Here is a 20,476-nt window from a genome sequence, read left to right as displayed (position 1 = left end):
GTCCTGCTCTTTATTACAAATATTCCACACAGCTAGGGCATAAAGAAAAGTGATTGAACAGAAATAAGTTACCTCATATATAAGAGGAGGTTAGAAGTACTTATATATGTTTTTGCAAAGCTTTGTGGTCTACAGATAAGAGCCTTGTGAATGCAGTTATATCTCATTAACAAGACGGTTTTACTTAAGTTTCATCTTTCTGACTGTAATGATGTGTTGTATGGTGAATATTGTTTTTTCACAAAAAAATTAAGTATGTAAATATTAAATGTTTGAAACTAAGTGGCAAGTCATTCTAGACGAAGTACACTTGCGTCTCATTATGAACTTCAAATTAGCCCATTTTTGACTGTATATGGTGAACAAGAGACAACTGCACAAATTTTAGGCAGTGAATTAACCCAAGATGTTTCACTCTGGAAGTCTTCTGTGTTAGGCACCATTTTCAGAGGAGAAAACAGTGGTGGGTGCTTTGATCATCATGGTGATGAACAAGCTGAGGAAGCACAGCTAAAATCGTGGAATAATATGGAACCAAGATGATTAGGGAACACAAAGTCACATCTCATTTTCAGTACTTCTGGACAGTGAATTAGTTTCTGTCCTGATCTGCAGTACAGGAATTTTTAATGAGAAGAAGCTATTTCTCCATGCCTGGCTGGTCAGCCTGAAAGCTCTGCTATTATTAAAATGGCAGAGATTTAAATACAGTTCCTAGTCTCCCTTTCTCATCTCGCACTGGAGGGGGGCATAGAAAAGATTTAGGAACTCTGTGCTAAATGAAAGGGGGTTTTTCCACTTAAAGACAGCTTTTCAGAATATTTGCCCCATTTTGTTTCATTTTTAATTCAAGGAAGGAAAGCATTTTTCTTCTGGGTCTAAACATAAAACTGTTCCTCACTCTCAAACAAAAATCTGAGACAAAATGCATATAAGAAGTAATGAATCTTTGCTTTCTGACATGGCATAGGGAATGTGCAGTATGTAGGGCCTCCAGCAGTAAGAATGGTGATGGCTTTGGATAAGGCCACAAAGGAGTTAGGCATGCATTTAAAGAGAGAAGCATTAACCAATGATGCAACTGAACAGGCTCTGAATGACCCCTCACATTTGAAAATGCTATAGTATTACAATTAAAGTCTGACTTTCCCACTCTGCATGAGTGCCAAATAAATGACTTCATTTGATATGATTAGAAATTATTAGAATTTAAAAAATTAAAAAAGATAACTTTGAATAGACTTCTCAAGTGCATCGTGTGCTTATTTTGTGATTCTTCTTCTACTCGTAATGTAACTACTTCTGCTTGCTCTTGTCACACCAAGAATATTTTGCAGAAATTTTTCTACATTCTTAATTTCGCTTCAAACCCACCACTGAAGCACACTTCTAGTGGGGCTAATGTATTTGACCTGAAAAGTCAAAGGATAGATTCACAGATAAACAACCATAGGTAAGCAAGCTATTACAGCTTAATGATTTCTGCTCATCAGCTGAGGCACAACAATCACCTATACGCATACTCCCAGCCTGTTGCAGATATTAAATGAAACATGCTCAGTAAACAATTGCAAAGGTCTAGGAATTCAAGGTGAGTATCTGTAGTGAGTAGATGGTTGCATATTTAGCAATATTAATTATTAGGTCCATTTGGGGGAATCTAAATAATCACTTACATGTAATAATAGAACAGCTCCATCTTTTTTCCACTGCAAGATCTGTTCATAGCAAGGGGGGAGCTGGTTATGGATCTCTGTCTCCCAAGCTGCCTCTTGGACATTTAACTGCCTGGAGTCTGGTCTCCAATGTTGTCACTAACTACAGTTCACAGAGGAACTACAGTTTTATCGATACCTTACCCTGGTTCCTAGCTATGTAACCTTTTTGTGGGTGTTTTAAATACACCTTCTTCTTGTTTTTTGTTAGCTGGAGGTTGGTCTCTGTTGGGAAATCCTACAGGCAGTCTGCAAACAGATTGCAAACTGCACACAGTGAATGGCATTGGGTTATACTGTCAGGTGCTACAGTTCAGCTTTTAGAAATCTTGTATACGGTGCTTTAAAATGACGGGGACAAGAAGTCTGTCTACGCAAGAGATTTTTTGAAGAGTTAAATCAGTCTGGGAAACTCCTTCCGAAGTGTTTGATATTGGTTCCTGGCTTTTCTACATTATGCAAATCTTAGTCAGACACAAAATGGTAGTTCTTATGTCCATATGGTTTGGATAACATCTTAATATAACAAAACCACATGTCTGATACTGAGATATTCTCTCTTCCTTATGCTATAAAAATGTTGCTAATTTTTGCAATATTTAATGAAATGCCCATTGCCTTGCTTTCAATTTTATTTGGAGTTCAAATTAATTAAAGTACATCTGCACACAGTTCTGGCAATTTCCCAACTGTGGTGTCGAAGAATAGTGAATACTGACCTGCCCCATGTAAATACTTGTGGGTTTTTTTCATACAATTTGAACTCCTAACATTTGATTTTAGAGGGGACATCTTCATGCCACAGAGACATAATTAATCCAATTTATCTTCTAGAAAATGCTGGGTGTGCTTTGAATGTCAAATTAAAAAAAGGAATGTGGGAAAAAAAAGAGTAGGACGGAGCATACCACCAAAAATTCCAAATCTTAACTTTCTTCTTATATTTTTGTCAAAAAAAAAAAAAGAGAAGCAAAAATAACATCAATGAAGCCAATTGTTTGAGAACAACTACAGAGATTTTTTTTTCAGGCAGTTGAATGTTTTCAGACCAAGAGATGAGAATGTAACTATAAAAGAACAAATGTTGATTGATTTTTTTGAAAGAGCTATGACAAATGAACGCAACATATAATCTTTCAGAAAAATGACCTTGAAAAAAATGTGAAGTGGCATGAGAAATCAAAGGGTAATGTATATTGCAGATAAAGATGCACCAACAAAATTGAAGCCATTTATTAGCAAGTATTAAGGAAAAATGGGCCCCACTATTACACAGTTTAACATACACGCACTTTCAACCAAAATACTTTTGCAAGCACTGTTGGAAAAGTTGTGCAGCTGTGGATGGTAGAGAAAATACTGTGCTTATTGAAAAGAATATTGAAAATAATTTTTAAAAAATAACACCTATACCTTGCCTACTTGCCTGTATTGTTAGGAAACAAAATATCAATCATGTCAAACAAGGAGAACATTTCCTTTGAAGGAAAGGGAGCTAAGCAATTCTGAGTGCAAAGAACCACTTGATGATGGTTGGGAAAGCTATTTAGATAGAGAAAGCAAAAAAACCCAGGAAACTTACATGCCTCTTAGTTAGATTAAGTAAAATCATAAGAAAGCATGACATATAAATGGATTTACTAATGCTGAAAAGGCATCTGTGGCTGAGGGATGTATACTAGTTAGCAAGGGAAAAGACGTACCGCACCGCTGTGCCTACTAGAATATACCAGAGAAGAATGAAGTATGGTGCAAGTTTTTCCAAGAGGAATATCAGTAAATGATTAAAGCAGAGAAACCTTGTTTACATCCTTTTCATATGAGCATTCAAAAACTATGGTTTGTGGGGTAATTTCCTGATTGTAATTGCAGATCTTTCTCCACAGGATATAAAAACTGTGTGTGAGAAACTTATTAAGAGATTAAAAGGAAATGCAAAAAATATTGAGGGAATAGAAATGGTTAATGCGGCAACAAAAGGCATTAGAAGTACTTGGCTTTATAGAATTAGGATGAAAAAGATTGTAATGAAACAAAAGAACATTTAAGAGTATTTTGAAATCTTAGTAGAACTCTAAAAAATTAGAGTGAAAAACAAAGCAACAAACAAACAAACTTAGGGAACTTAATAACAGGACTGGGAAGAAGTTAACTCTATAAAGTTAAAATGACCACGAACTCAGAATTTGGCACTGTCATAACAGCGTTCTCACCTACTGTATTGGGTGAGTTAATTGAAACTCCTCAGTGCCTTGATCCAAAGGAAGGTGAAGGGCAAATTAAATACAAGTTTGGTTATGAATCTAATTTCTTTTCCTTTCATCCTGCTATGAATATCCTGGTAATGGGGAGAAATAAATCTGTAATAATGCTAAAAATGCTGATAAAAACATCATTGACTGCCACAAAGAATTGAAGTCCAGAAATTTCTTTGACATTCAACCCTGCAGCTGCTTTGATGTTACTAAGTTTCCTACTTCTCTCTGACTGCATACATTTCCCCATTTGAGTTCTATGAAAGCACTAGTATATCTCAAACACCAAGATGCAATACGTGCTAGTAAGTGCTGGGGCTTTTGTGGAAGCCACTGTGCTTTTAGTAGCAGGAGATGGGGAAAACTGCTACCTTTACTCTGAAAATTCTTCATAGTATTGAATATAGCTGGACTACAAGACAAATGCAAATCATAGCAATTCTCCAAGTCTTGGTGTGAAACATTTAAGGAACGGGATTTTTTTTCCAGTTTTATCCAACAGTAAAATAATCTGACTAAATACATTGGTTCAGAAAAGCATTTCTACTTTAAAACACAGGGAAAGTTTTATCCCTAAAGCAAATTAAATATTCATATTAACTCAGCTGGGGAATATTTGTCCAGCTTCTGTGCAAAAAGAAAACAGTGAGCTGATTATGTACTCTGCTTATGGATGTTGTAGGGCAGTAATTTAGCTCGGTTCTGAATGTTAATTGAACAAAGTGCTTAAAGACACAGTAGAGTGTCTCTAATTTTTTTTTTTATGAGTAGCTTGATGTTCCAAGAGTCAGTGTATCCCCTGGGACATAGAACCCATCTACAAATTAATACAATTTCTACTGCCTCATTTTAGAAATATTTTCTACTAAGCACTAGGTAGTAACTGCTAGCTGGAAAAATAGGCTAAGGCTTTTTCTTCCCCCCTCTGCCTGTTTAAGGGGATGACAAACTTCTGATTTACACTCTATTCACTTCAGGATTGTTTTATTTTATTCTCATAATCCTCCAACATTGCTCATGATTGCTACTTTTTATTGTATTAGTATATAAATCTGACACTAATGCTATCTATATGCAATTGAGCTGTCAAAAAACTATGCTGTAGCATAGCAAAATCTAGTCTAGTCGATGGAGAAAGATGTCTGCCTTTTCAGAACGTGATTCAATCCACTAGCATCTATTGCAGGAAGGAGTAAAGCACTCCCTGGAACTGCCAGTCTCTTTCCACTGATTACAGAGTTGAGACCAGCTGATTAACACAGACTGTACACCTAATTTCTACATTAATTCATTAACAAGCTTCGAGTATCATGTTTCCATCATATTTGAGGATTTAGAGATATCTAAAAACCTGGCAGCTACCTAGCCTAGAAATATAACACAACTAATATTCCAAGAATATTTGTAACCAAGAAAGAAAAATAAAGTTCTTACATTTAATTTCCTTCTGCTTGGTTGTTCGGCAATCCTGCAGATCTATGCAGCTGAGACCCTTCTGCCACTCACAGCTCCTGATGTAGTGTAGACTTGCACCATAGATCATGTTTTTGTACTGAAAAAAAGAGTCTGTGATACATCTAGACTAGAGGTCTGAATACCTGCATAACTGCAACTCTTACAGGGCACCATGGCAGCCTTTCCAAATAAAAGATTACAGCTTTCAGTCCAAATAGTTTGAGTTTGATTCCTTACTGAAAAGTCAGCAGTTTTTTTCTGTAGGAATGAATCCTTTTACTGACAATGTAGGCAGCTGTGCACCAAGGGAATATTAGAAAAGAGTTTTTCTTCCCGTGGATTATTTAAAATTGTCTCTTTTTGTCATTTTTCAGGTTAAGTCCTGTTTAAGTCACTGGGACTTACAACAGCAGTGGATTTTGGCTCAAGTCCATGGAATTTAGTAACTTCAAATTTAATGAAAAGATTTTACTTTTAGAGTTTTTCTGGTTGAACCAGATTAAAATACATCTTCAATTTCATCTTGCATGCTACACAAATCCCTTTTGTACTTTCTAACAAATTTACTACAAGGTCTTTTACTTCACCTAAGATAATCTCTTCTCTACATGCTTCAACACAAAAGTACCTAAACATTTTTGAAGCATAGGTTAAGAAACAAAATACATGATTACATGATATATTTTACATTATTTTCTTTGAAATATTTTCCTATTCAGCAGCCATAACTCAATGAATAGCAACTTAAAGTAAGAGAATTACACTGAAAGAAGAATTTCTCTATGAAATTTCAAGAGTGGTACGTACTTTTATCTTGCATGCTTAAGTAAAGGAGGCTTTTAAGATTGCACAGTCTGTCCGTCTGTCCATCCCTCCCCTACTTCCATTTTTGCAGTGCTTTGGTCCATTTCCCATGCATTGGAAAGAAGGACAGAAATCACCACTGACTTTTCTTTGCCTCTCATGAGAGCATGAAGGAAAGGGTTTCCCTTCTAACGTTCACCCTCTCTGCCATTGGAAGTTTACTGGAGGACACGAGCAAACTATATTAAACCACAAATCAACCAATCACAGCAGTCAACAAAAAGCAGAAAAATTGCATTGCCATTACACACACCCCACTTTGAACACTGTGATAGAGGAGAGGAGACATTCAGGTGGGTGGGGAGGTTTTATAAAATACTGACAGTATTTTAGTAGAAACATTTATGGAAATCTACTTAAAAGGAAATGCAGGCATTTATAAATACTGCTTATGCCACTACAAAGCTCAGACTACACATTAAAGGTTTTGTGGAAAAGGCATGCCTTGTTTCAAGTTATTTATGAATTAAAGTATTTCAGATATAAGACAGGATTTTAGATTAATGGTTGCAAAGTCTGTCAGAGCTTAGCCCTCCTCTCCAAAAAAATTCTTGTTTAAGCTTCAGGCCTACTGGCTCAAGGGTGGAAATCACTTTGAAATACTTTTTCTAAGATCCTACTGTGAAAAGAATTAAGTCAGATTTCCAGAACTTGAGCTTTGGATCAGCACAGCCTCAGTATTATAATTCGTCGCTTTATGATTACAAGCAAAAATAAAATTAAATAATACAGGTCAGATACAGTGGGTGAGGCCCTGCCCCCACTGAAGTCAGTGAGACTCTCTGGCAACATCTAAATTTATAACTAAAATTGTCAGGGCCTGTTTTCTATCCCTGAGGCCATCTGGCAGGGTCTGGCCACATCCCCTCTATTAAACGCTCTGGTGTTTTAAACAGGGTAGCACAACCAAGCCACTCACTGGGAACAGACCTGAGCCGACTCTAGCTCAACTGTGCACAGGATTTTTTTTGCAGATTTTAATCGCTGTAGAGCAAAGCCAGAAACTATTTTAACAAATCAACAGTATGATTCAAGTCCAGTGCCCAAGCCCATGCCCTACCACTCCTTAATTTCTATTGTCACTGATGACCCTTGCTCTGATTTATATCAATGGTGCTACTCATTTGCTCAAAATCATGTTTGCAAATGGGATTATTTTTAGTCTTTTAACCAAGTTTTGAATTTAAATTAAAGACATAAAGAAAATCTGAACATATAGAAATTATCCTGGTTTTACTCTGTTTCTAGTCATGAGTGGCTATATTGATTTTGTGATGGTGCACAATTTCCTAACTCTATGTTTGTATGCTTCTCAGCCTGCTGTTTATGGCTCTGCTGTAGCAAATGTCTCTCTCCTCCTACCCCTTATTCAATTCTGGTACCACTTTGTCTCCCTAGAAAAAATAAAGGAAAACTATTCACAAAAGAATAATGAGGTAGTAAGACTAAAGCTTAATATATCACAAGTACGTAACAAAGCATACTAAAATTTGTTTTCTGTTTTGATTAGCAATTAAATTTTTGACATTCCAGCTGCCCAGTCACCATAAAACAACTGTCCTCTGCCTCAGTGTGCAATTCCTGAGGGGTGACCGTGGAAGGTACCTACCCACCAGCAAATCTATTTACCATTTGTGAATCCTACTATTTTGAGGTCTTTAGTGAGCTGAGAACTGGTGCAAATACTCAAGATCTTTGACGGGAAAAATATATGCATGTTAGATGACACACTCTGAAGGCAATGATAAAATAATGTGCTTTACTGACAATAAAAAAATATAATAAATGAACATAAACAACCAAACAAATTGGAAGTACAACATTTTCACATATGAGGTATATGTTACCCTGTTAAGAGAATTACGAAGAAATGCAAGGTGCTATGGAAGTCCCATACAACCTGTATAACAGCTAAGTAACTAGCAGTCTGTTAGCTTTTCCCAGGCTCTGGCAACTTCCTCAGAAGACTGGCCTTTCGTCCCTGCCTTGAGATTACTGCAGAATGTGAAAGGAAGGTAAAAGCAAGTGAGCTAACAAGGATCTTCAGGTTCCTCATTAAAATACGTTTGGAGAATAATTTCTAAAATATAACCCTAAAATCCAGCGCATGAATTTATAAGAAATTTTTTGCTAATATTCCTTGAGATGGATTTGGACACATCAGAAGAAAATAACTGTCTTGCAAAAATGGTAGAGAACATAGCTCACCAAAAGACTAAAAGAATTTAGAAATTCCATGAAACAAATAACAAAATTACTTCAAATTAGTATAAGCAACTTCATATAAAAATTCTGAATGTGGCTAATGAAAATGTGCAATATCCAGCTGCTCTTGCAAAAAAAAAAAATTTTTTTAATAATGCTCATTTTGAATTGCAGAACTTTGTGGTAGAAATGAAAGATTATTTAATGAAATAAGCTTAATTTCTTTTAAGTTTTTATTTACAGTATTTGGAGAGATACACTGTGTTTTTAATCACATGATACTTAAAACATTAAGTCTAGAGGTCTGACTGTAGTATCAGTTCAGTACTAGCTGGTACAGTTTTCTACTGTTCCATGTTAGTGTTGAACTTTGTATATGAGAAAACAGCAGAAAAACAAAATTGCAGGAATTCCATCGTTCTTCATCCTACTGACACTCTGTCATTTATAATAGTTCATGCTAATAACTGAGAATTGATTGTAAGAAAGCTATTCTAATTTTAATGCTATAATTTGTGAACGTTAAAATCTCAGTAAATACAAAGAGCTGAAAATAAAATAGAAAGCTGAAAATTAAAGGAAACATTTTGAATAAAAGCATGTCTGAGAAAGACAATTTTTTGATTGATTTTTTGGAAAAAATGTAATATAAAATTGAGATGATATTTGTTAAAAAATACCATAATGGCTATAAATATTTATTTACAATTAACAAAAATATTTCTCATCTTTGCTAAATATTGTTTTAACAGGAGTTAGCGCTCCTACCATGCCTCCTTGCAAACAACATTAGAACTGTAAACAACACTGGAATTGCAAACAGAGTCTCTATGTTGAGATGAATTTCTCTACGGGTAACGCTTGGCAAAAGGTAATCCTTATGGTAGGATCAAATCACCTACTTTAGGCACTGTATTTGTGCCTAAGCTTTAGGTAGACAGGCAAGCAGCCATTTAAAGTAAGTGTCTGAGGCCCCATTGCAGTCTGCCAAGACAGCTAACTACCTTAAGATCTGAAAGGGAGAACTTCTCTGACTAAATTTAAGCGCTGAAGTTACGTAAAAACACTCCTCACCTGAGAGCTTTTAAAGGCACCTACCTCTTTTCCTTAGGATACAGTAGCTTTAGGCTTTTACTTTACCAGGGTACTTTACTAGACTCCTAAAATTTAGGGAGGACTTTGATGAATTTGGTCCATATCCATTGTATCTATTTAGGATATTCTTCTTGCTTGATTTTTTGATTGTTTTATTTTCTTGAAAAAAAAAAATTGCCTGATGCTGCCTCAAAACTGCGCTTGAGAACAACTGAGACTTCTATCACAGAAACCTGCAATATTTGGTATTACGTACAGGGAATATGCCCTAAGATTAAAATGTCTTCATTTTACATAATTTTTCAATAGCAGGAAGTATTATCTGTGCATAAAAGAAGATGATTTCAGAAGGAAGGTTAGGAATGTGTCAAAAGTAGTACCATATTTTTTCCTTAGCAAGGACAAAACTCACTTTGCTTGTGTATAAGTCAGGGTTATAGCTGTAGGAAAAAAAAGGTAGATGGCCCAGAAAAATCTTTATGTTTTGTTATGTTCACCCTATACTGGGAGCAATCTCCTCCAAAGAAAACAGTTATTAAAGAAGCTGTTCTCAACCATACAGAGCATCACATCAAAGGATAGCGTCAAGGCAATCTATGAACGAATAAACGAATGATTCATGGAAGCTTTATTAGAAGATAAGAAAACCCTATGGCAAGTTTTCTAAAACTTGAAAGCCTATAGTTAGGCTCCTTAGCAGACTCTAAAGCTCTTCAGTTGATCTACCACAATATTTAAATACATGCTTAACATTACCTTGTACATACACTGGGGCTTCTTAATATGCTTAGAGTCAAGTGTGTGCTTAAGTCTTTTCCTCGATCTGAAACAGTACTTAGTGTTTTGCCAGAGCTAAACTCTCAGGCCTCGAGAGAACTGGACAGCAGAACTATTATTATTTTTCAAACATATCAAAGCAAGATAAAAGTCCAATTCCTATGGCAGTTGTCTTCAATAATTAGTTCTTTTTCTGCTGTAGAAATTGTCTGTGTGCCCAGAACTTTTCAAAACAGACTTAGAGGCCAAATTTTGGATACACACTTTTCAGATGTTATTCCACGTTTCTATGTAATATGGGGGAGTATGTATGACCATGACAGCAGAAATCAAAATGACATAACATATTTTTGAATGAATATTCGCTCAGAATTTTGTATTAATGCTGAAGATGACAAACTGATTCAGTTTGACTTAATATTTGTTAACTCATAGATTTAAAATGTTTAACAAATTGTGAAAACTCTTAACGTTACAGATAACACAACAATAGACTTCTTATAAAATCACAAAGTTGCAATATTGTGCATGAAATAACTACTTTCTTTAAGAAAATAATTTATTTTCCATAGTCACAACATATAATCTGATATCAGTTACTATACATATATTTTCTTGCAATGCTCTGACTGTCTATGAATACTGGATCCACAGATGCCACTTTTGCTGCTATAAAGGAGTGAATACAGTGTAAAACTGCCGTCAGATCCTGAAATTCAAGTTCCTGAAAGAGGAAGTAAGAGGAAAAAAAAAGAAGAGAAAATGTGAATTCATATTCAGGTTTATAAACATTTTACATAAATACAGAACAGACTAGTCAGCAAACAAAAATGGACTTCAAATGAAAATTTTAATCTTTATAGGGAACTGTAAAGTTAAAAGTGTTAAGAATAGATGTATATCTATACCTCGTTCACTGGCAGTTCCGCATGTCAATTTAGTTTTCACTCTGTGCTACTTTATTGTTTACATTTTACTCAGCTTGGACAATGAAAGCGTTCAACTTGCAAGAACATTCAAATATTGCAATATATTTAAAAATATTTGATAAGTTAAGAATGTTTGGGGATGATGTGGTGTCAAGTCACAGCCAGAGAGGGTGTGGAGGACACATACTTTGGCAGCCTCTGAAGGAGAGTCAGATAAGCAAGCTGGGAGGCCAGAGGCAGAGTGGAAGCTAAAGTAAAGTCACACCACAGCCTGCGTATAGAAATACGGCTGGGTTTGAAGTTCATATGCCCTAATTCACAGAGAAAGGCAGAGTTACTCGTACGCAGTTCTCAAATTCCCTTGACTTTTTATAACATATTTCATCTTCTGTGCACAAGTTAAATTTCTTTTTCCCAGTCTCCCCAGAAAGAAATGGAGTGATATTTTGACACAATGACAACAAATATGATAAACGTCTTCAATTTACATGATACTACTATTTGTAAAGTAGCTGGTAAATATATTGTGGGGACATTTGGGACAGTTTTTGGTTTGGGGAGAAGACATTTGTTTTCAACAACGTGTTGCCTAAATAGTAGTTTATCAAGGCACACTCTGTATGCTTGCCAGTGTCAAAGCACTGGACTTCTGCTTTTCCTATCACAGTATTTTATGGTATCTTCTCAACAAAATTGCCTCAAACAGAATATTTGGAATTCAAGGTTACTGCTCCAGAAAAGCTCACCATCACACCATTTTGATATCAAAGGTCTTGTATTTACTAGGCAGGAGTGGTTTTACTACTAATGAATGTCTTAAATTGTTTGCTAGTATTTGTGGGGCATGATTTTGTGACCCTATATTGGGCATAACTGAGAAATTTTTGGTAGTGAGGGGAGCTGCAGGGCGGCCTCTGTGAGGAGAGGCCGGGGCTGTCCCGTGCCTGACACAGCCGGTTCCAGCCGGCTCCAACCGACCCACCGCAGGGCACGGCTGAGCCCAGCAGCCAAAATGGTGGCACCTCTGGGAAAACACATTTAAGAAAAGGCCGTAAATTCCCCACAAAGGCAACAAGGCCAGTGCATTAGGAGGTGTTCCATGGCAGAGCAGATAACACCCCCGAAGGGACCACAACCGATGGAGGAGCCACACTGGAGCAGAGGAAATGAGTAAGAAGCAAGGAGCAGCAAAGGAAAAGAGAAACAAGGAGTGGCAGAAAGAAACCATTACACCCTGACAATATTTGAGGGCTCTACCTCATGATGATGAGATTCTACTGATTTTTTTAAAAAATTGTGCACAGTTTCTTTACAGCCTCAGGCACATACAGTTTATTGTCTCCGGGATTTTATTTCCCACTAATCAAATTTATTATTCACAGAAAAATGTAATTTTCTGTTGTTGTCTACTCTCTCCAGCATAAGGTGACAATAAGTAATAGTACTGGACAATAAGAGTAATAGAATGATATTCAACAGGCTCCCAAGATATGCTTTTCCCGTGGTATAACAGGCCTTACAAATGCCTTTATCCTCTGTGAAACACCCACAAAAACTACAGGGAAAGACCTTCTCAGATACAGTAGCCTTGGAACAGAGAAAGTTTTGGCAGCAAACTGTCCTCCTTATAATGCATTCTCAGTGCACACAGAAGCCTCAGAGAACAAACAATGCTTTCGGCCCCTAGGTCCTGCAAAGAATATGTACACAGAGATTTTTAGATGTGTATAATGATTTGTCTTGGGTGGATCATCATCAGACAAACAAATTTTAAGTCCTTCCAGAGCCTGGAAACACAAGAATTTCTCAATTAAACAGCTTTAAGAATGTGTTAACATAAATGAAATGACTCTCCCCTCCCTTCAAAAATTCTCTGAAATTACTGACTGGTTTTCCTACAACTTTCCAAGAAAAAATAGCTGAATTCAGAAACAATGCATAGCCATTTTTGATGCCAACAGTTGAAGTAATAAGCAATTTAAAACAGATTATTATAATTTGATATCTAATACAAATTACAAACTGACACTTCCAAGATTATAAAAGAACAGCAAACACAAAACACTCCTAATTAAAAAAATAGAGGCATAAACCAATATAACCGATAAGCAGTGCTATTTACTATCATTCATACCTAGTTAAATAAGGAGAAAATAAGGTAACATTGAGGGAAGAGGCAAAACTCTCTCAAACTTCTGCTTTTGCATACTTGCTAGTCAATAAATTAAGAAATAATTATCCTAAAAGAAGAAAAATCTCTTGAGAACTTGTATCAAACTAAGCACTTAGGTAACTGTTAATAACTGGCATTTGGTTGATGAAGTAACCATTTGGGCCTCATACTCAAAATGAGATCTTGTGAAAGAAAAACGAAGCATGAATGTTGGTTAAAATCCTTTGAGGAATTTAAGCCCATGTAATCTTTATTCTGATTTTTTGGGGCACTAAAAATCTGCTTTTTCTATTTTGATTTATAGTTATGGAGCAAGTATGGGAATAAGTTTCTTAAAATATACTGTATTGATAGTAGATGTCTACTGTAAATATTAAACAATATTAATATAAACACTTTCAGAAAAAAAATAGTGCCGTTATTTAACTTTCATTGTCTAAGTTTTATAAAACTAAAATGAAGTACACAATCATGATTATTAATGAAATACAAGTCAATATGAAATAATACAGGCCTCAGTATATCAGTTCTTGGCTCAAGTCAAAGGTTTACATCTCCTGAATTACCATCTTTAAAAACAATAAATTCTAAAATATAAAACCAGTCACATTAATCTTAGATTTGCTCCAAAATCAACTGAAATCATCCAACAGTTTCACCTCAGGTTCTGACATTCAACACACTGGCTGAATGCAGCCAAACGAACTGAGAGAAGTAGCTTTCCATCCCTCTACTCTGGCTTTGTGCACTTCTCATCTATACGTTTATCAAGATAAGCAATCAGAGGTAACCTAACACAGATTGTAGGCAGGATTTCAGACTGCTTTAACAAGGTTATGTGGAGAGTTTTGGGATAAGAAAAGAGCAAAGACAGGAATGTCTCATCACTGGGAGTCAGTCCTTCCCAATGACCCTACTGCAGAGTCCTCTTTGTTTCTATCAGAGTTCAGAGTATGGATCAAACTGCAGTAGTCCCTCTTGTGTATCTGAAAGAAGTTAGCTAATCTGTTGTGAATAACCTTTTGAATACTAATGATATGCTCTTATTTCTATAAAAGAAAATCTACATACAGTTGAAAGAGGAGCAGTATTGCTAAACCTATGTTTTATGTGAAGACAACACTATTTTCTCCAGTTAATACTGCAGGTCCCTCAGTCAGGGGGATTATTTTCAAGAGTGGTGCTAGTTTTGAAAGTTGTTACAGAGCTGGGTAGCCAAATAGGTGGCATGTAAGCACTCCTCATGCAGTTTACCAGCTGGTTCGCTTCCCTCATGCTCTCTCATGTCTTCACTATTTTATGTTAGGTTATCTGTGGGGGTGAGTGATCGTCTGGGATCGTAAAAGAGAAGCAGAGCTCTGGAGGTGTCCTCTTGCAGGGCTCAGTTAGATATGGTCAGCTATGGTAGTATCAGAGACGTGGGATTCACCTGAGGCCTCATGCACCAGAAACTCCCAGAAATGCAGCTGATCACAGTCCTATTTGACACAGGAGACCACAAATGGGGGTGAGGCTGCGGTGCTTTGTGTTTGATGTCTGCGCTGGCTGCCTTCACAATCCTGGAGCTGGCTAGTCAGGTACAGATGTTGGGGAATAGTCACGTATATCCAAAGCAGAAGTTGGGGTACAGATTTGCGCAGGCTCAGGATAGAGGTTGCTCAGAGAACTGGTGTTCTGCTGACGGATATGCCTTGCATGCAGATTACAACAGGGAAAGGGGAAGACGACTCGGGGGTAGTTCAGAAATACGGATTTGGTAAAAGATAGGGATGGCCTTCTGGCTTGGGGAAATGTAGATGTTGCATAGTCAGAGGACATGAAGACAATATGTTTCTTAGCAAGAGACCATCTGGAATATGGTTTTTAGAGTGGAATTTGGCCCCTCCAGGTTTAGAATGCAATGTGAATTTTTCCTAGAAAATAACACCAATGTCACTTCTTTCAAACAAATGCATTGCTCTGATAATTTGCTTTTCTTTTTTTTTTTTTTTTTTAAGTAACATTTCTTTCCATACCCGGCCAGGCAGATGACTGAGTAACTGGTAGTTTTATTTGCTCTATATCATCTAACAGCACTGTTCTGCTTGCTTGCCTTATCTGTGATTGCTGCTTTTTTCTTTAATTAAGATTGTCAGTTTATTTTAGGTGTATTTAGAAGAATCTGTGCATGTCTAATATTTCAATAACCAAAGCTATTTCAGTTTACTATGTATCCTAATAAGTGGATTAAGTACAACAAAGGCACTAGAAGGAAGACAGCAAGAGAAGAACATAAAAGATTGGATTAAAGCAGTGGGAGGACAAGACTGCAAAAACTGCCTGCTGGTACTGAGAATATAAAAAATGTGCACACTGCACTGACCTTGATCACTGTATGTGCACAGACAAGTAAGAAAAATATATGTTCTTGTTTCATCCACTCACCTATGAGAGTTGGATTTATTAGATATCATAAAGAGCTTGACAGGCCTGTTGCATCATTACCACACACACACTTAATTTTATTGATTACTTCCGAGAGCTGTTGAATCACTATTTGAACAAGACATGATCCTGTATTACATAAAAGGCAGATAATGGAGACACTGACAGATAGTGTTATTGTGCCCTGTGCATTTCATGACTTCTTTAAGGACACTGGCAAGCTTCAGTGTTTAGTAGTTGTTGACAAGAGCACAACTATTACTACTGTATTCTTCAGCATGTTCTTTCAATCAGATTGAAATGATAACCATATCTTTTGTAAAAAAAGAACAGATAAAGATATCTAAGTTTTAGCTCCAGTCCACATGGAAGTCAAAAAAGGAGAGGAAGTTTTACATTCAGTTCTATATCTCAGCAAGTATACCAGGGCTTGGTTGCCATATCACGGTTGAGAAGAACCAATATTTTAGTATTGTACAGCTTGTTAAGACTGTTATAAACACACAAAGATAAATTACCAACTATGGCATGAAAGCTTCTTCAGCTATGAACTTTATTTGGCCTCCTCTTTGTGACTGTCATTTGCACAAAGAGCAGGAGGATAAGCTAAAATGGTGCTCTTACCGCGCAAGCATAAGAACCAGATCTATGATGCCAACATTCAGTGCCAGATGAATTGCAACTCTATCAATTGTACTTAAGTCTTTTAACAGTGTTCTACAGGGATCTGGAAGAGTCAAATGGCTTTTACTTTCAGCTTGAGTGATTCCAAATGCCACTGTCTACTGCTAAATCTGGAACACTTAAATGTTGCATTGGCAGATGCAAACTTTGCTAATGCATAAGAAACCCATCTGAAAAGTTGTTTTGGAGATGCTTGTCTAGGAGCAGCCAACTAAATTCATCCATTCCAGCAAATATTAAAATACATTTCCAAAAGCAATCAGACTGTCCAATACTGTCACATAGGCAAAATCTTAATTCTTATCTACTGTCATCTTGCAAATGTTTTTCAAGCTCTCAAGATGTTCAGAAGTAAACTGCCAGACTTCAGCAACAAAAGACCCATGTTAATAAAAATAAAGAAGGGCTTGAGTCCTAGATTACGCTTTATTGATGCTAGAGATTAATGTTGCTGTAAAGAGAGAGCTTTGCTTGCACACTTCTTAATTTGCCATATCTCTCAACAGTACTAATATGGAATAAATATCCTCTCAGATGAATACAGTAAATCTAAAGAAAGAAATACGGTTGCTGACCTGTCCTTGATCACTCTCCTGAAGTTCTCCTGTTTTAAAGAGAATAGGATTTTCTGCAAAACTGCTGCAGAGTCTAATTGCAAAATCAGATCACATTGTACCACTGTGAAATTACAGAAGAGTTGAGGCTTGAAGTCAGTGAAGAAAGAATACTGAATACACTCAGATAAATATGCAGGGCTTTTAAGTTATATGTGTAACAGACAAGAAATGTATGAGACGAGCAACAATTAGTTGAAGCTTTAATATGGCTCACAATAGTTTAGTGACACTATGATTTCTTTTCTTTCTTTCTTCAATGAAATATTTGAGACCAAGTTAGTAAAAGACCAAATGTAGTGAAGAAAGATAAATAAACTCTCTTTCTGTTCTTAGCATGAAAGAATTGTTAAAATATAATTCCATCTTTTCTTTTCCACTATTCCTGTGAAATCTGCTCACATTTGTTCATTGGAAAATTTACTTGGAAAACTTATATTATATAAAGATATAATTTTCACTGAGCGTGCTCCAGCTTCAGACTTCCACCAGGTAGGAAATTAAAGAGATGTGAATCCGGATGAGGCAAATTTGGGTATGTTATATTCTTCCATTTTGCAAGCAAATAATGGAATCTACTTTTAGAATTTCTTTTTCAATCACTCTTAACTTTTTTTATGGTAACTTAACTTAGGTACTATTTACCAAAATTATTTATGAGAACATCATGTGGGACTATGTTTAAGCCTTAATAAAGTCAAGACAGATCATGTGTATTGTTTCCCTCCAGAGTAGTTAGCCTGTAATAAAATGGAAATGAGGCAATTTTACTACAGTCTCTTCTCAAAAATCCACCTTGATAGTTTCCTATCACTTTATTATTCTCTCTATAATTACAAATTATTTATTTAATAATCTTGGTGTTTATTTAATAATCTTGTTATTTTTCTACTATTAAAGTTAGGCTGACTGGTCTGTAAGTCTCTATGTCTCCTCTTGATCCCCTTTCTTTTAAAAACAAAAAACCAAAAAACCCCCCAAAAGCTGCTATGTTTTCTCTCTCTGTAATCTTACCCATCTACCTGGACTTCTCAAACATAACTTTCACTGGCTCCTAAATACTGCAAAAACTAACATTTAAAAATATTTCAACCACCTTCCTTTCATATTCTGGTTTGTGTTTATAACCCCTTGATCTTAATTGTAATGTGGGATGTAATTGCATTTTTTTGATAACTGGAGCAAACAAAAAAGCATGTAACCTATCTTTCTCATTCGCTATTTACTCAGTTTCCACAGTAAACTATGAATTATTACTTGCCTTCATGCCTTCAGCTCTCTCCTACTACTATTCAGAGATTTTTTTTTCTTCTTGTTTTCATGTCTTTTTTTAGTTGTAACTGTTAAGAAAAGACAAAAGCAAGTATCTTTTTGCATATGAACTTCTTATGTGTAAGAGGCACATGTGTAGTCAACACGCTCCATCTGGCTGAAGAGCACACAGTTTTAAGAGCCCCCCACCAAAGGGACATGAAAAGGAATCTCCAGCTCAAAGAATTCCACACTGCTGATCCAAGTGAGAGTTGATGATTCAAACTCCACATGAATGCCACAATCCAGGAATACTTCATAATCAACCACTCTCCTCCCCCTTTCAAAATAGTCGCAGAGCTACTCCTTCATACAGATACATTTACATGCTATGTTGCAATGTCAGAATTTTTAAGTATCTCTTCTAAAAAAAAGTCTGATTTCCTTCAGAAATGAAGTGATGAAATCACATATGTGTGCAATTTTTGCCCTATTTGTTGAAGAGGTGGACACTTCAAAGGAGCTGAATTCCTTGAAGTGTAGCAGAAGTTGTTGGCAGGGATTGGGAGTTCTTGTTACCACCCTGCAGGGAAGTGAAGGCAGGGAGAGCATTGTCCTTTCCTGCCTTGAACAGCAGCCGGGGCAGGGGTCCCTTGGCCACCCATTATACATGGGTAATACACACAAACCTACAAACCAGCTGCAACAGCTTTTTCCAGCTTTTTTTTTCTGTCAGGCTGGATAAAAATATGCTGGGACTTGGCAGTCCATTGCAGTCATTGCAATGACTTTTGGGAGATTTCAAGGAGTTGAAGTGGAGTTATTATTGGAAGTATTAAAGGCAGGGCAGTACTGAAGTGGGAAACTGAGGGGAAGTTGTAGGGAATATGAAGGACCTGAAGGAGAAACAACTGACAGGAATCTAGGCCTTATTAGCTCCTTCGAACGGAAAACTTTTTAAAGGGAAAAATGTATTGTTCTTCACCTAAAACTGAAGTGCACAGGAAGAAGCACTTGGCTTAAAATTTACAGAGAGATTCATAGAATCATTTAGGTTGGAAAAGACCCCTAAGATCATCAAGTCCAACTGTTAACTTAGCACTGCCAAGTCCATCATTAAACCATGTCCTTAAGCACCACAGGGATGGTGACTCAACCACTTCCCTGGGCAGCCTGTTCCAATGCTTGACAACCCTTTTGGTGAAGAAATTTTTCCTAATATCCAATCTAAAACTCCCCTGGCACAACTGGAGGCCATTTCCTCTTGCCTTATCGCTTGTTACTTGGGAGAAGAGACCGACACCTACAACCTTGCTACAACCTCCCTTCAGGTAGTTGTAGAGAGTGATAAGGTCTCCCCTCAGCCTCCTTTTCTCCAGCCTAAACAACCCCAGTTCCCTCAGCCACTCTTCATAAGACTTGTGCTCTAGACCCTTCACCAGCTTCGTTGCCCTTCTCTGGACATGCTCCAGCACTTCAACGTCCTTCTTGTAGCGAGGGGCCCAAAACTGAACACAGTATTCGAGGTGTGGCCTCACCAGGGCCGAGTACAGGGGCACGATCACTTCCCTATCTCTGCTGGCCACACTATTTCTGATACAAGCCAGGATGCCATTGGCCTTCTTGGCTGCCTGGGCACACTGCTGGCAGCTGTCGACCAGCACCCCCAGGTCCTTTTCCGCCAGGCAGCTTTCCAGCCACTCTTCCCCAAGCCTGTAACATTGCATGGGGTTGTTGTGACCCAAGTGCTGGACCTGGCACTTAGCATTGTGGAACCTCATACAACTGGCCTCGGGCCATCGATCCAGCCTGTCCAGATCCTGCTGTAGAGCCTTTCTACCCTTGAGCAGATCAACACTCCCGCCCAACTTGATGTCATCTGCAAACTTTCTGAGGGTGCACTTGAACCCCTTGTCCAGATCATTGATAAAGATATTAAATAGAACTGGCTCCAATACTGAGCCCTGGGGAACACCACTTGTGACCGGCCGCCAACTGGATTGAACTCCATTCACCACCACTCTCTGGGCCTGGC

At 37.1% G+C, this 20,476-nt stretch overlaps 1 protein-coding gene across 1 annotated transcript in view; it reads right to left on the bottom strand.

Annotated features, from left to right (window-relative positions):
- Window positions 1-10,958: 10,958 nt before the first annotated feature.
- SNTG2 (syntrophin, gamma 2) overlaps window positions 10,959-20,476 on the bottom strand; it is a 194,029-nt gene continuing 184,511 nt past the window's right edge. Inside the window, exon 17 of the mRNA XM_009329305.1 lies at window positions 10,959-11,090. Coding sequence (XP_009327580.1) covers window positions 10,959-11,090 — 132 coding nt within the window. The remainder of the gene's footprint in view (window positions 11,091-20,476) is intronic.

Source organism: Pygoscelis adeliae, unplaced genomic scaffold, assembly GCF_000699105.1.
Source record: "Pygoscelis adeliae isolate BGI_AS28 unplaced genomic scaffold, ASM69910v1 Scaffold17, whole genome shotgun sequence".
In the NCBI taxonomy this organism is placed as follows: domain Eukaryota; kingdom Metazoa; phylum Chordata; class Aves; order Sphenisciformes; family Spheniscidae; genus Pygoscelis; species Pygoscelis adeliae.
Note: the sequence above shows the minus strand (reverse complement) of the source record. Positions and strands in the feature narration are given on the sequence as shown.